A 13,609-nucleotide genomic window follows, 5' to 3' on the forward strand; every position below is an offset into this window, starting at 1 on the left:
AGAATCCGCACGCAATTGTGCAATCACGTCATCAACACAGATTTTCTGTGAACGTTTGGGCAGGCATTGTTGGTGATGTCTTGATCGGGCCCCATGTTCTTCCACCTACGCTCAATGGAGCACGTTATCATGATTTCATACGGGATACTCTACCTGTGCTGCTAGAACATGTGACTTTACAAGTACGACACAACATGTGGTTCATGCACGATGGAGCTCCTGCAAATTTCAGTCGAAGTGTTCGTACGCTTCTCAACAACAGATTCTGTGACCGATGGGTTGGTAGACGCGGACCAATTCCTTGGCCTCCACGCTCTCCTGACCTCAACTCTCTTGACTTTCATTTATGGGGGCATTTGAAAGCTCTTGTCTACGCAACCCCGGTACCAAATGTACAGACTCTTCGTGCTCGTATTGTGGACGGCTGTGATACAATACGCCATTCTCCAGGGATGCATCAGCGCATCAGGGATTCAATGCGACGGAGGGTGGATGCATGTATCCTCGCTAACGGAGGACATTTTGAATATTTCCTGTAACAAAGTGTTTGAAGTCACGCTGGTACGTTCTGTTGCTGTGTGTTTCCATTCCATGATTAATGTGATTTGAAGGGAAGTAATAAAATGGGCTCTAACATGGAAAGTAAGCGTTTCCGGACACATGTCCACATAACATATTTTCTTTCTTTGAGTGTGAGGAATGTTTCCTGAAAGTTTGGCCGTACCTTTTTGTGACACCCTGTATATAAAGTCATATCATGTGGTATTAAATTTAATTGTTAATATGTTTAAATATTTTTGCTCTTCTGTTATTTATACATTGTGGTTGTACTTTCACAGCGATTATGGTTTATTTGGCAGGTGTTCTCATGAGGCATTACGATCGAAACCGGAAAAAATACCTACAGAAAAATATCAGCCACCATTCCAATCAGAAAGGAAATGTGATCAAAAGTTGGTGGACTGGACTAAACAAAAAGTGAATCACTGTACTTGGAGGCAAAGCTCGATCGTTAAGAATTACTTTTATTAGAAATGGCTAAAAATCAAGAAGAGAAGTCGGTCACCGCGCGCGAAAAGTACTGGTACTTCTAGTGGAAAGGAACCAACGGAAAGGAAGTTATGTGAATAGTATTAAAAGGAAAGTTTTACTGCCATTTGTAAAAAAGGTCACAGATCGTATCGGTGAGATATGGCGTTCACACAGTGTTTAAATCAACAAGAAAGGTGCGTGCATACGCGAACACTTGAAAAGACCTACGCCCGCCGCATGCCACAGCAGGAGTACATAAAATCTCTTGTACATACTGTAAAGCGCAGATGGGAAATAAAAAATAAGGAACATTAACTCTCGGTTTAAGTAACACAAGAGCAAATGTCTTCTGGGAGCCATCGCAAATCAGGAATAACTGGGGCAAGGGAATCATCAGCTCGTTTCTTCAATATTACAATTTTATCCATGTCGATTAGTAGTTATGCTAGGTTTGTGAGGAGAGGTCACGGAAATTCTAAAGCTCAGAAACAACGTTAACAGAAAGGGAGAGGAAATGTTATTAGACTTTTGTGGGAGTTAGTGCTAACAAATATAGCATATATCAACTCTTTCCCACTGCAAGCTCCATAACACATGTCGGAGTGACTCTGCAAATTCGGGGAACAATCTGATGACGCCACTACCAGACAGTTGCGTGGTAATGCAGTTACTTAGATTGCATAAGTTTGAAAGTGATATCTGAGTCTTTATAGCCTCTGACGATGTTCTCAGCTTTGGGAGAGACACCTTAGGCACAGAAATATGGTCGGACCAGAGCCTAAGGCGCATAAAATAAAGATCTCCGATTTCCGTAGATCCATTGATTTATACTGGGACAGCAGCTGTTGTATTTATGGGCAATAATGATAACACCTCCAGCTGTATGTACTATATGTAACATATGTGCGACTGGTTTCGGTGATGTGGTCCATGTTCAGGCCCCTAGATACAGCAAACAATTCATTTATCATGCTATATAAAATACAACATCATAATATGTACACATACTTTGTTAAATGATGAAAGGTTAACTACGTTATATTGAACAAATTTTCGTTATCTGTGTGTTTGTGTGTGTGTGTGTGTGTGTGTGTGTGTGTGTGTGAGTGTGTGTGTGTGTGTGTGGCTGTTATAGTATTAAAACTTTAAAGACATCGTTAAGTTTGTAATAGGTATCGGAAACCGAAATAGCTTACCCTGTATCTATTATGGGGTCTAAAACCTATGTTAGGTTTAAGTAGTCATAAGTTCTAGGCGACTGATGACCTCTGATGTTAAGTCCCATAGTGCTCAGAGCCATTTTTGAACCTATTTAGGCTACGGAAGCGAACTGTATTCCTATGCCTCTGTCGCAAAAAGCCGTCAAATTCTGTGGTGTACAGTGTGTCATTGGTATGGAATGGGATGTAAAGATATAATAGTTGTTTGAGAGTGAATCATCTGGTTGAAGACATTTCCATTTATGGTAAAGATATTATCTGCGAATACATCTGTTCAGATGGTGTACTGTGGTTGTACATACGATTTGGTTTCTAGCTGTAAAACTAGAAGGTATGTAATAAGAACATATGGGATAGTTAAGCAGGCATTAATGGAGTAATCCTGTTACACTTTCGCGTTAGATGTGCCTTCAAATCCTAATACATTATATAATGCAATATTCGATTTCAATTTTAACCAGTTTAGCTACAACTGTTCAGTTATATGGTTAATCTTTTACCATGCAAATGAAACATTGTACATAACAGAATTTGACAGTTTTATGTGTGTCATACAGGAGGAATACTGTCCTGCTCTTAAGACTGTTAAGGAGTGCAGTATAGGATATATGGCTTCACAATAACTGCTACAAATTTGATACAGTGGAGGCACTATCTCTAAGTGATGTCTTTACAGTTTTAGTACTTAACTGGCCACACACACATTGAAAGTGTGTTATGGGTACAAATACAGAAATTTTCATTAGTGACAGAATACAATGTACTCAATAATATCACATCAGTAGTTTCTTCATTTGTAGAGTAATCATTATAGGCATTACGAGTATGTTTTTAGTTTGGTTAGTATCTCCAAGTACATGTGGCTGGAGCATGCCATTAATTCTTACTTTCTCCTGGGCAGCAAGTCATGTGTTAAAGTGTGGATGCCAAACTATTAGTATTTACTGCAGGCGTGGTCCAATTTGCGGTTCAGTTAGGACCACGTGGAAAACACGAGGTAGTAATTTTGTGATGTGTTTGTATGAAGAATATTTGAGGCAAAGGAAGTAAAGAAGCGGCACACTGATGTGTGGATGTCTTAATGAATCACATATAAAAAAAAATCTACTTATACCTGTAAAACCCTGTGTAATTAAAACTGCTTTAGTCTAATGGATTAAAATTTCATCATTTAAATTGTAAAAACAGATACGATAATCATGCTTTTTGTACAGTAATAAATGCAATGTTTGCAGTATCTAGGGACTGAAGATGGTGGATAGTGGAGAGTATCACCGAAAATGATCACAAATAAATAAAAGCTCATGCATTTTTCTGAAGGAAATGGAAATTTGTGGTAAGGTGTTATGGGACCAAACTGCTGATGTCATCGGTCCCTAAGCCTACACATTACTTAGCCTAACTTGAACTAACTTATGCTATGGACAATACACACACCGATGCCGGAAAGACGACTCGAATCTCCGACGTGGGGAGCGGCACGGAGCGTGACAAGAAGCTTTAGATCGCCCGGCTACCCCGCGCGGTTACTACAGAAGGTATTATTATTACTGCATATAAGATTCCCCAAGGACGATGACTGCGAGAATTCAGTCGCGGACAGTTGCAAACCAACAATCTCGTCAACTTACGCAGTACGTTTGGAAAACTCGTATGATGAATTGAGGCCTCAGGTCCACTTGTAACGGAGGAGTATAGGCGCGACCATGGTGGACGTACAATTTATCGCGTGTCCCCAGCTCGTTCTCGGTCAGAGATTCTGCTGACGCCTTCTACGGGGTAGCAAGTGGGGTAGGATCGGCGCAGTAGACGAGGTGGGTGGTTGGTTGTGGTGGGTGGGAGGGGCGGATGGGTAGGAGGAGGCGGCAGGGAGGGGAGTGAAAGTGTGGAACGGGGGTGTCTGCTAAGCCAAGAGCAGGCGGGCGCGGCGGACGGCTTAGCGGCGGGAGGCCCGCGCTGGGATCGGGGGTGGAGGAATCGTTATTTAATTCCAGCGGCGGCCCGCAGCCCGCGCAGCGCTTCGAGAGATATCTGCCCCATAATACAGTTGTCAGAGGCAGGCGGACCGGCACAATAGCGCGCTGCGAGCAGCCGCGCCGCGCCGCACCGCACAGCACCGCGCAGCGCAGAGCCGCTGCGAGGGACTCCGCTGGAGGGCCGGCTCTGTCAGCGGGCGGCCGTCCGTTCCGCTCTCACTGCCCCGCTCTCCACGCTCTCGCTGCGTGGCCACCGACGTCGGCTCGTAACTGTACGCGACGTCACTATCACAAGTAACTCTGCCGATGTTCGTGTTCTCTCACCACATCCAGAGGACGGGCAAATTAGTAGGTATAAACTGCTCCAGAGGCATGAGAGTTTCTGGCAGAAACTGACCTAACTACTGTTGCTATCGCAGTGAAGGTGAAGCCTTTAATTACTCTCTAACACAACTACAAGCACAAGCCGTCGGCACAAGGACCTTGCTTTGGAACGTCAACTTCGAGCATGCCGAGTTCAGCACGCAGTTGAACGTTCAGAAACGCACATGCGGTACGTGTTCCCCAAAGTGGTATACGAGATCGCAACGGGTCCAGAGGCAGTTGTCGGCTATATCTGGCTCACAAATTATACCGTTTACAAAGTGGACTACCGTAAAATTTCTTCGTTAGTTATATATGCTTCAATGTCCTTGAACGTGTTGTAGGGTAAAAGGGAAAGTGCCATGCCCAAGTCCCATTAAAAATAGAGCTATACAAGTTAACACTAGTTCTCCACCCTAAGGTCATTCTTACGTGAGCACTATGTCCATTCAGAATCCTTATAACATGTGAAATACTACACGTAAAACAAGGAAATGCAAAATATGTAGCTTTTCTGTAGATTAATCCATTCGAACTAAATCACTCCCCAAAAAGAGCGCACTTATATTTACGTAGCATTGATCATAACGAACCTATTTTTATAAGAAAGTATCAGAAAACACATAGGTTAAATAACAAAATTTTTTGATCCAGAAAAACGCGAAACAGCAACAACTCACGGAATGTTTTACAATTGTGCGACTCTGCTACCCCCACCGTGAATGATTTACGACCATACTTTGCATCTTACCTTCTACTGAAAGCTTTAATCATAGAATATTATTGATTGACATTTAATCAAAAAATTTTACCAAGAAGAATCCGTTTTGGATGAATCATCAATGTTCCGTTGCCTTGAAATGTACGCTTTCGTAATACACAAGTTACAATAATTCTTTAACCACAAGTACGACTTTCTCTTCATTTTACCACAACAAATCACATAATTAACGTCGGGTTTTTGGGAGAGACTAATTTTGTGATTTTGAGGGAACGGCATAAATACATGTGGGCTTCAACTGAAAGCCAAGATGCCTTATCACCACTCTATACTGAAGAGAGATGGCGTTCATGCGACGTAGGTGCTGTTTTTCCATTTCACTGGTCTACGTTTAAACATACGTTCAGAATACGCGACACGCTAAATATTGCCCTACAGGTTCGGAAATATTTCCCAACATACTTTTTCAGGTCTATGACGTCAGAAATGCGGTACGCTCAACGCCCAACGTTCGAACGCACGGCCCGTATGAAGTCAGCTTTAGCAGTAGTTTTCCTGTCTGATTGTTCCCCGAGGTCAGTGGATTACACGGGTGGCCATTGGCACAGACCAAATCTTTTGTTACCTTTTGTTGTTGTCAAGGTGCGTTTACACTGCGATTTGTATCGGCACATGTATGAGATACATGTATATGCGACTTTGCGACATGTATCGCGACTTGTATGAGTTGACAAGTATCAACCTCATACATGTATGAGCGTGCGTTTACACTGGTTGATATGTATCACTGTGCGATAGCTTCCGACGACGATTTGGAAGTTTTCACATTTTTATGTGCTGATACACTTGCTCTTTTGGAAGATGATAGGAAGAAAAGGCGGAGGAAGCGTAGATGGTGGCACAGAGAGTTTCTCGCGAATTAACGCTAGAGGATGGCGCATATTTTAGAAATTATGTTAGGATGAGTATGGAGGATTTCCGCGGTTTGTTATCACTTGTGGCTCCTCTTGTGTCCAAAACCAACACAAACTTTCGGGAAGCGATTCCACCAGAGGATAAGTTGGCAGTAACACTCCGTTTTTTAGCCACTGGGGATTCCTCGTAAAACGAAGATTTCATGACAAAACATTTGCATTGTCGCGCGATTGCTAATGCCAACGTCTCACACATGATTGTCGGCATCCGTTGTCAACATTATCACGCGAGGCCGCCGGAATAACAGCAAAACATTGATATACGTGCCAGATGCATGAAAAAATTATATAATGTATTACATACTCTGATATATATTAAACTTTTACCTTCACTTCTTGGGATAAAACTTGCACAATGGCCTCGCAAACATGAAGAATAATGTTGCATATGGCACTTTTTGATATTCTATGCAGATACATTAACGTCGAAACGACAGTCGGCACCTTCAAAACTCAAACAGCCGCCAAAGAGCTTGGTACTACGCATGCGCTAATCGTCGAAATAAGCGGCAGTCGACAAGGCGACAGGAAATGATAGTACTGCGCATGCGCGAGTTCTTCAAATGTCGCTCATACATGTCGCGTATATGGCCAAAAAGCGATATACAAAATGTATACGCGACATGTATGAGCTCGAGGGTCCGCATACAAGTTCCGTGAATTTTTGTATGAGGTGATGTATCGCGACATGTCAAATTGACATGTCGCTCATACATGTCGCGATACATGTATCCCAGTGTAAACGTACCTTTAGGTGAAATGCTGTGCTACCAAATGTAATGACCTCTCACGTAAATGTTTTGTTTAGTCTCCGCTATAATCTTTTTATCTTGCTTCGTTATTGAAACTGATATTCAGTTAAAGTAGTCACCTTAGTTGCAACGATCTTCTTACCATAAATAACAGGCCAATGGAATATTGGGAAAGACATCCATACGTGAAATCTGTACATTTTATTTGGAAAGTTTTCGTGTTTATGTGTGACCTTTCAACGTTTTCATTGTGGAGATGCCTTCCTATTTTGAGTGTGACGTTACACCCATTACTCTCTGAAGAGAACGAAACATCACTTTTTAACTTTTGACCGAAGTCTTGGTTTTAGAGACACTCGTAGTTGTTGCCCTCCACTAACTCGTCAGAGTTATAAAGAGCTTCAAAATATCTCAGTTTAATAGCCGAAGAACTCGTAATATGTCAATCATATTTCACTTGAAGAAAAAATAGATTTCTGGAAATTTGTATCTCATAACGACAATGACGGCGAAATAAAGAGAACAAATGAGAATAACCTAAGTTGCGGAAACCTTTGGTTTACGATTTTGTCAACAGACTATCTTTTGCGAGATAATGTAGTAACTTGGATACAACAAAAGCAGATGAGTATTATCGGTAGTCTGGAACTTCACAGAAACAGTGTGATACGTTGTGGAAGAAACTTCTCGTAGATAAAGCAGTCAAATGATTCGTGAAAAGTTATTTGGCAGTGTAATCGTGTGTAGAAGAGACACAGCTAGTTAGAACATTACGGTGATACTGGTTCTTCTTTCTGTAAGAACCCCCAGCTTTCTCACCACTCAAATTTATTGGAGCAATTTTGTTTTTAATTCCAGTTTGTATCGTTAATGTTACATTCAGTCAGAAGCTGCTACTACGCGATAATGTAGGCCACAGACTACCTCGAAGTCTAGAACGCCGAATGCACGAGCTTTACTTGAATTGTTAATGTTGTACGAAGAAGGGCTCAATAAAACTACGACGTATGGTCTACAAATTTCTAATTAATCGCAGTGGCACATATTTACGTATCTGTGAAGTGGAATAATATTAAAGTAAACGAATTAAAGTGGAGATTGTTGTACCGTCATTCAGTATTTACGTACTGTCAACCATTGACCCGCAGTATTGAAGGTACTTTATCCACCCTTCAATATATGGGGCTACCTGTCGACAGCGCGGTATTTTCGTAACAGTATAAAGAAATTATGTTGTTTTCTTTTGTTTTGTAGCAAGGGAAATAGTCACATACACTTTCTGCTTTTTACCAGAAATATCTATTGATGGAATTTCCCTAAAAATCTTCAGACATATCTGAAGGACGCTATACATAAATACTGTATAGAAATCTCTTATTTTAGGAAAAAAAGGATTTTGTGTTTCGAACACCATAATTCCTGCTTGGTTGTTCATCCTCAGTTAAATTTTCCTTTTCGAGTGCATATTTACTTTGTGTGGATGTTTAAAAAATATTCATTTCCAAGTTATATATTATTTAGTTATAAGATACACCATTTACACAAAAGAACATCCTGCTGTATCTAATGAACATGCTGAATATTTACAACGTACTAAGGCAACAACATTTGTCAATTCCTTGGACTGGTTATAAGATGTAATTAGAAAGCTGCTTCCTGTTCAAGTTGAATTACAAAATCAAAAGTAGTTTTGTGGAACAATCGGGTCTACTGCCGGATGTTTGTGTCGCTCTGGCACAATATTTCGGCCACGTAACTCGTTGCCTTCTTCAGGTGCTACCTGAGACTGCCGTGTTGGAGGATCTTGTCCAGTATTTATGCCCAGAGGGCGCTGGGTGCTCTCTTTGCCGTCCGCACCCGACTGGCGCTGCTTGTAATGTGTTGTCTCTTCCCAGGTGTTCCCTCGGACGTACGCGCACGACTTTTGGCGCCATCTGTGGCAGCTCTCTGAGGCCTGTCCTGTGTCGGGCGTTCCGTTCGCGGTCCGCGCCCGCCAGGTGCTGCTCCTGAGGTTTTTACCCCTTCCATGGAGCTCCCACGGACGTCCTGCTCGGCACGTCCACCATCTGTGGTCGTGGCAGTTGTCTGGGGGCGGACACGCATGTGGCGTTCCGTTCGTGGTTCGCGCCCGCTTGGCGCTGCTCCCGAGGTGTGGGCACTTCGCTGGTGCTCCGACGGACGTCCGCGCCCGCCTAGTCCAACATATGCAGTTGTGGCAGCTGTCTGAGGCCCGTCACGCGTCGGGGGCTCTGTTCGCGGTCCGCGCCCGCCTGGCGCTGCTTGTAATGTGTTGTTTCTTCCGCGGTGCTCCCTCGGACGTCCGCGCCCGACTTGGTCTCCATCTGTGGCAGCTCTCTGAGGCCTGTCCTTTGTTGGGCACCCCATCCGCGGTCCGCGCCTGTCTGGCGATGCTCCTGAGGTGTTGGCGCTTCCCTGGTGCTCCGACGGTCGTCCGTGCTCGGCTCGTCCATCATCTGCGGTCGTGGCGGCTGTCAGAGGCCCGTCCTGCGTCGGGAGTTGCATTCGCGGTCCGCACCCGCCTGGCGCTACTCCTGCAGTGATACTACTTCTTCAGGAGTTAGTTGGTTCATTTCGTTGAGCCCTCTGGGCATAAATACTGGACAAGATCCTCCAACACGGCGGTCTCAGGTAGCACCTGAAGAAGGCAACGAGTTACGTGGCCGAAATATTGTGCGAGAGCGACACAAACATCCGGCAGTAGACCCGATTGTTCCACATGTCAAGATCTCGCCGGGAAAGCCTGAAAAGTTACAAAGGTAATTTTGTTTTAAAAAATTGCAGCTACATGTTCAAGTAAAAAACATTAGGTCCTAATGTGGTGCCAACCCTCAAGGAACGACGATGTATTGCCTGTAATTAAACAGCCGGCCGCGGTGGTCTAGCGGTTCTAGGCGCTCAGTCCGGAACCGCGCGACTGCTACGGCCGCAGGTTCGAATCCTGCCTCGGGCATGGACGTGTGTGATGTCCTTAGGTTAGTTAGGTTTAAGTAGTTCTAAGTTCTAGGGGACTGATGACCTTAGAAGTTAAGTCACATAGTGCTCAGAGCCATTTGAACCATTTGTAATTAAACAATAGAAAGAAACAAGAGGAAAATATACCAACTAAGACGGATGACGACAACGTAATGATGTTCCTCAGCTATAGAGTATTTCCCCCAGACTGTCATTTGATTTGAAAGGTAGTAATTAACGTCGAATAGTGAAACTTTTTAAAATAAGGTTCTTGCTCCTTATTTCTGCAAGCTAAATGCACCGTCATTAACTTCAAAACTACTGTAGAAGTGTCCAGTTATATTGGCCACTTAATCAAAAATAGCTCTACTCTTATCAACTGTATGGTTTTTATGGGAGGTATTAAATAGGGGTCAGCGAGACCACCATACCTCACTTTTTAGCTGGACATGCGCAACTTAGATCGCTTGGCAACACGGGCGACGAGTCGCTAGCAACAGCCCGATAACGCGTTGAAAGCGATTTATTGGTGAGTCACCGTGCAGTCGCGCTCTCTTCGGAGCCATATTTAACTACACGGGAAGTCATCGAAAGTGACCGGTTACCAGCTCGCGTCACCAACGTGTTTCGTTTCAGTCGCTCCCTTTGTGAACGGCCTAACAGTCACGAGCGAACGGATTCACAGACAGACTAGCACAGCAAAATTTATCCCATTATGCAGAATCTTTTAAGGAGTGATTGTACGTCCTAGGGTGACAATGTTAAAATATCAAAATTTGTTATTTTTTTCAAACACTCGATTTCATCGGAGAATTTTGTTTATAACTCAGCACATAATTAAAGAACACAAGAAATTTTTATTGCTCTAGTTGCGTATGTGTTGAACGTTATCCTTGGAACGCTGCAGAAATTTCATGTTTGTACATTCAGTACTTTTTGAGGTGATTGGTCATGTCTAGCAGAAAACTAGTTCCGAGATACTGATGTTCGAAGTTTTTTAATTGCTGTCTTTCACATACACGTACAGTTCTGATTCTTTCACGCACTAGAACTGCCCAGGCTCATATTATTTGTTCTATCCATTGTCGCAATTACCTATTGCCTTCCTTCTTCTTTTCGTTCTTGCTTCTTGTGTCATTTGCTGACCATGAAAGTGTGCTTAGCGTACATGAAGCACATCCAGTTCTCGCACTCCTCGTGCTGTGTTCTGCCATAATCTCACGCCTAACCTATACTGAAGCTTCATTCTTTTATAGTCCCCATATTTATCAGCATCAGGCACTGGTAACCTTAAAATCAAGAGGCCAAAAAACATTTTTAAATAAACAGCACCACACAACGTCATTGAAGGAATTGTTCACATTATGTGTCTTTTCCTGCAAACATTCATTTGGTAGCTCCATATTTGAAAAATCTGTGATTATATGTTTGATTGCCTCCACTCTGGCCTATGGAAGAGACAGAACAGTATTTTCAAACAATCTTGTACCAGAAACAGAGCACTGATTTGCTTAGTCGTAATGGCAACTTCTGGTAGGTAACAGTTGCATCAAAAATAGGGAAATTCACAGCCTTCTGAACTTATGGTTGCCAAGATATGGCTGTTCAAATGTGGCAGTGTATAGAAGTTTGGAAATCGTCAGTAGCGTATCAAATATAAAAACATTATCCGAAGGTCTGAAGGTCTTTAAATAGTCTGACTGTCAGGAGAGTCTAAACTACAGTACAGAATAAAGAACAGAAATTGTCAACTTACATCGATTTAGACATACGACTTTCAATTCAACGAATAACGTGACTACTTGGAATCGTAAGGACAAAATTGGCTTGGTACTCACCGGACGAGCCTGCTTGGGTGGAATGCAGCGGGGTTGTCCTGGCTGGAGAAGCGTGGCAGCGAACCTTGGAGCAGCGCCAAACGGAACACAAGCAGCGCGCTCAGCTGTGGACAGCAACAACACACCGTGAGCAGTATCTCAAATGTCCCGATTTTATGTCGATTTGTTGCATAATGTCCCCATACATGTGGGACTTCAAGCGCTTTTCTAAATTATACTCCATTGTGTACATGCAGGCAGTGTTCTATGTGTGTGCGTGCGTGCGTGTGTGGGAGTGTGTGTGTGTGTGTGTGTGTGTGTGTGTGTGTGTGTGCGTGTGTGTGTGTGTGTGTGTGTGTGTGTGTGTGTGTGCGCGTGTGCGTGTGTGTGTGTGTGTGTGTGTGTGTGTGTGTGTGTGTGTGGGTGGGTGGTATGAGAAAGAGAGAGAGAGAGAAAGACTCGTTGTATGGGGATATGCCTGCGAGGTTAGGTTGTTCTCATCTGGTTGGAGGCCACATTGGTCTGGCACGATTATTGTTCAGTACAGGTGTTTTCAAACTATGCGTCACGATTCCTAGGCGCGTCGCAGCTTCAAAGTAGGGCCGTCGCGTTGGTTACATAAAAATTATGATTTAGTTTATTTTCTTCCTGAGTAAAGGATGTGCACTAGTTGTGCGAGCTGGCAAGTAACTGTTGTTACTGTAGCAGAATGGTGAATGGCAGGTTAGTACAGTGAAAGAAAAAATTGAGTGATGAAGATATACCTTACGTTTCCCTGGCAGCGTTTACTTTCTGAATTACTTTCGAAAAGAAGTTGATCAATACAATTGAATCCAAATTCTTTCAGTACAGAACTCCCATAAATAGCACTGGAAAGCAAAATTCGTTTATTAATACATTTTCAGATTCCACACTGAAACCTAAGTTGGTTTCGTCATTACTGCTTGAATTTTGTATCTTGATGAAGTAAGAATATCAGCAAATTTGGATACATTTTGTAACATCCTACTCATATGAGGTACGTTTTCAGCATTGGTGGTACTGAACACAAAATACAGATCGCGAATAGTGAAGAAAGAAATGTGAATCGCAATTTTGAATCTTGTGCCGAGATTAGAGAAGCTGATAATTGATGTAGTTGCATGAATAATATGTAATAACAGTAAGTGTTGTGTAAAATGTGTTATGCGAACAACTAGTAAAGAAATAACTACTCTTCTTCACCTTAATGATAGCAACCGAAGAAATGAATTAAAATTTGTACTACAGCAAAGACCTGAACCCAGATCTCTGTACTTGCTAGGCAAATGTGCTAGCCATTACATCACCATAGCATTACAGCTAACACCGCTGCACGGACTAACCTAACCTACTGCCCTCCGTAACACCAACTTCAGTTCACGTCTTCAGCATATTTCCCCCTTTTTCATCACTATTTCCGAGGTTCTCCAGCATTGGAATAGCACCCCACAATTGGACGTAGTTGGAAAATCATTTCTTCGACTTCTATCATTGTTGTAGATAAAAATGAGACTCATATGTCTAAAGGAAAATTTAATTATATCAGATCTATAGATACTCTTATTCATTTTTCGAAACTACAGTTTGTTTATCCCACACTTGGAGAAGGATGTCATAAGCGAAAGGAGCCACGGTTGCTTGAGTTTAGGTCAATTCTGCCGCGGATCCCAAAGGCCTAATATGATTTGTTTTACGTGCAGAGCTGTCAGTACATTAGTGGCTCATGGTCTTTAGAAAAATTAATGGTCAAGGTGGGTGTC

General features: G+C 42.8%; 1 protein-coding gene across 1 annotated transcript in view; it reads right to left on the reverse strand.

Moving 5' to 3' along the window:
• LOC126199544 (protein O-mannosyl-transferase TMTC1-like) overlaps positions 1-13,609 on the reverse strand; it is a 648,409-nt gene that overhangs the window by 198,413 nt on the left and 436,387 nt on the right. The window contains exon 8 of the mRNA XM_049936465.1: positions 11,850-11,953. Within this exon, the coding sequence (XP_049792422.1) occupies positions 11,850-11,953 (104 nt within the window). The remainder of the gene's footprint in view (positions 1-11,849; positions 11,954-13,609) is intronic.

This window comes from Schistocerca nitens, chromosome 8 (assembly GCF_023898315.1).
Source record: "Schistocerca nitens isolate TAMUIC-IGC-003100 chromosome 8, iqSchNite1.1, whole genome shotgun sequence".
NCBI classification, from domain to species: Eukaryota; Metazoa; Arthropoda; class Insecta; order Orthoptera; family Acrididae; genus Schistocerca; species Schistocerca nitens.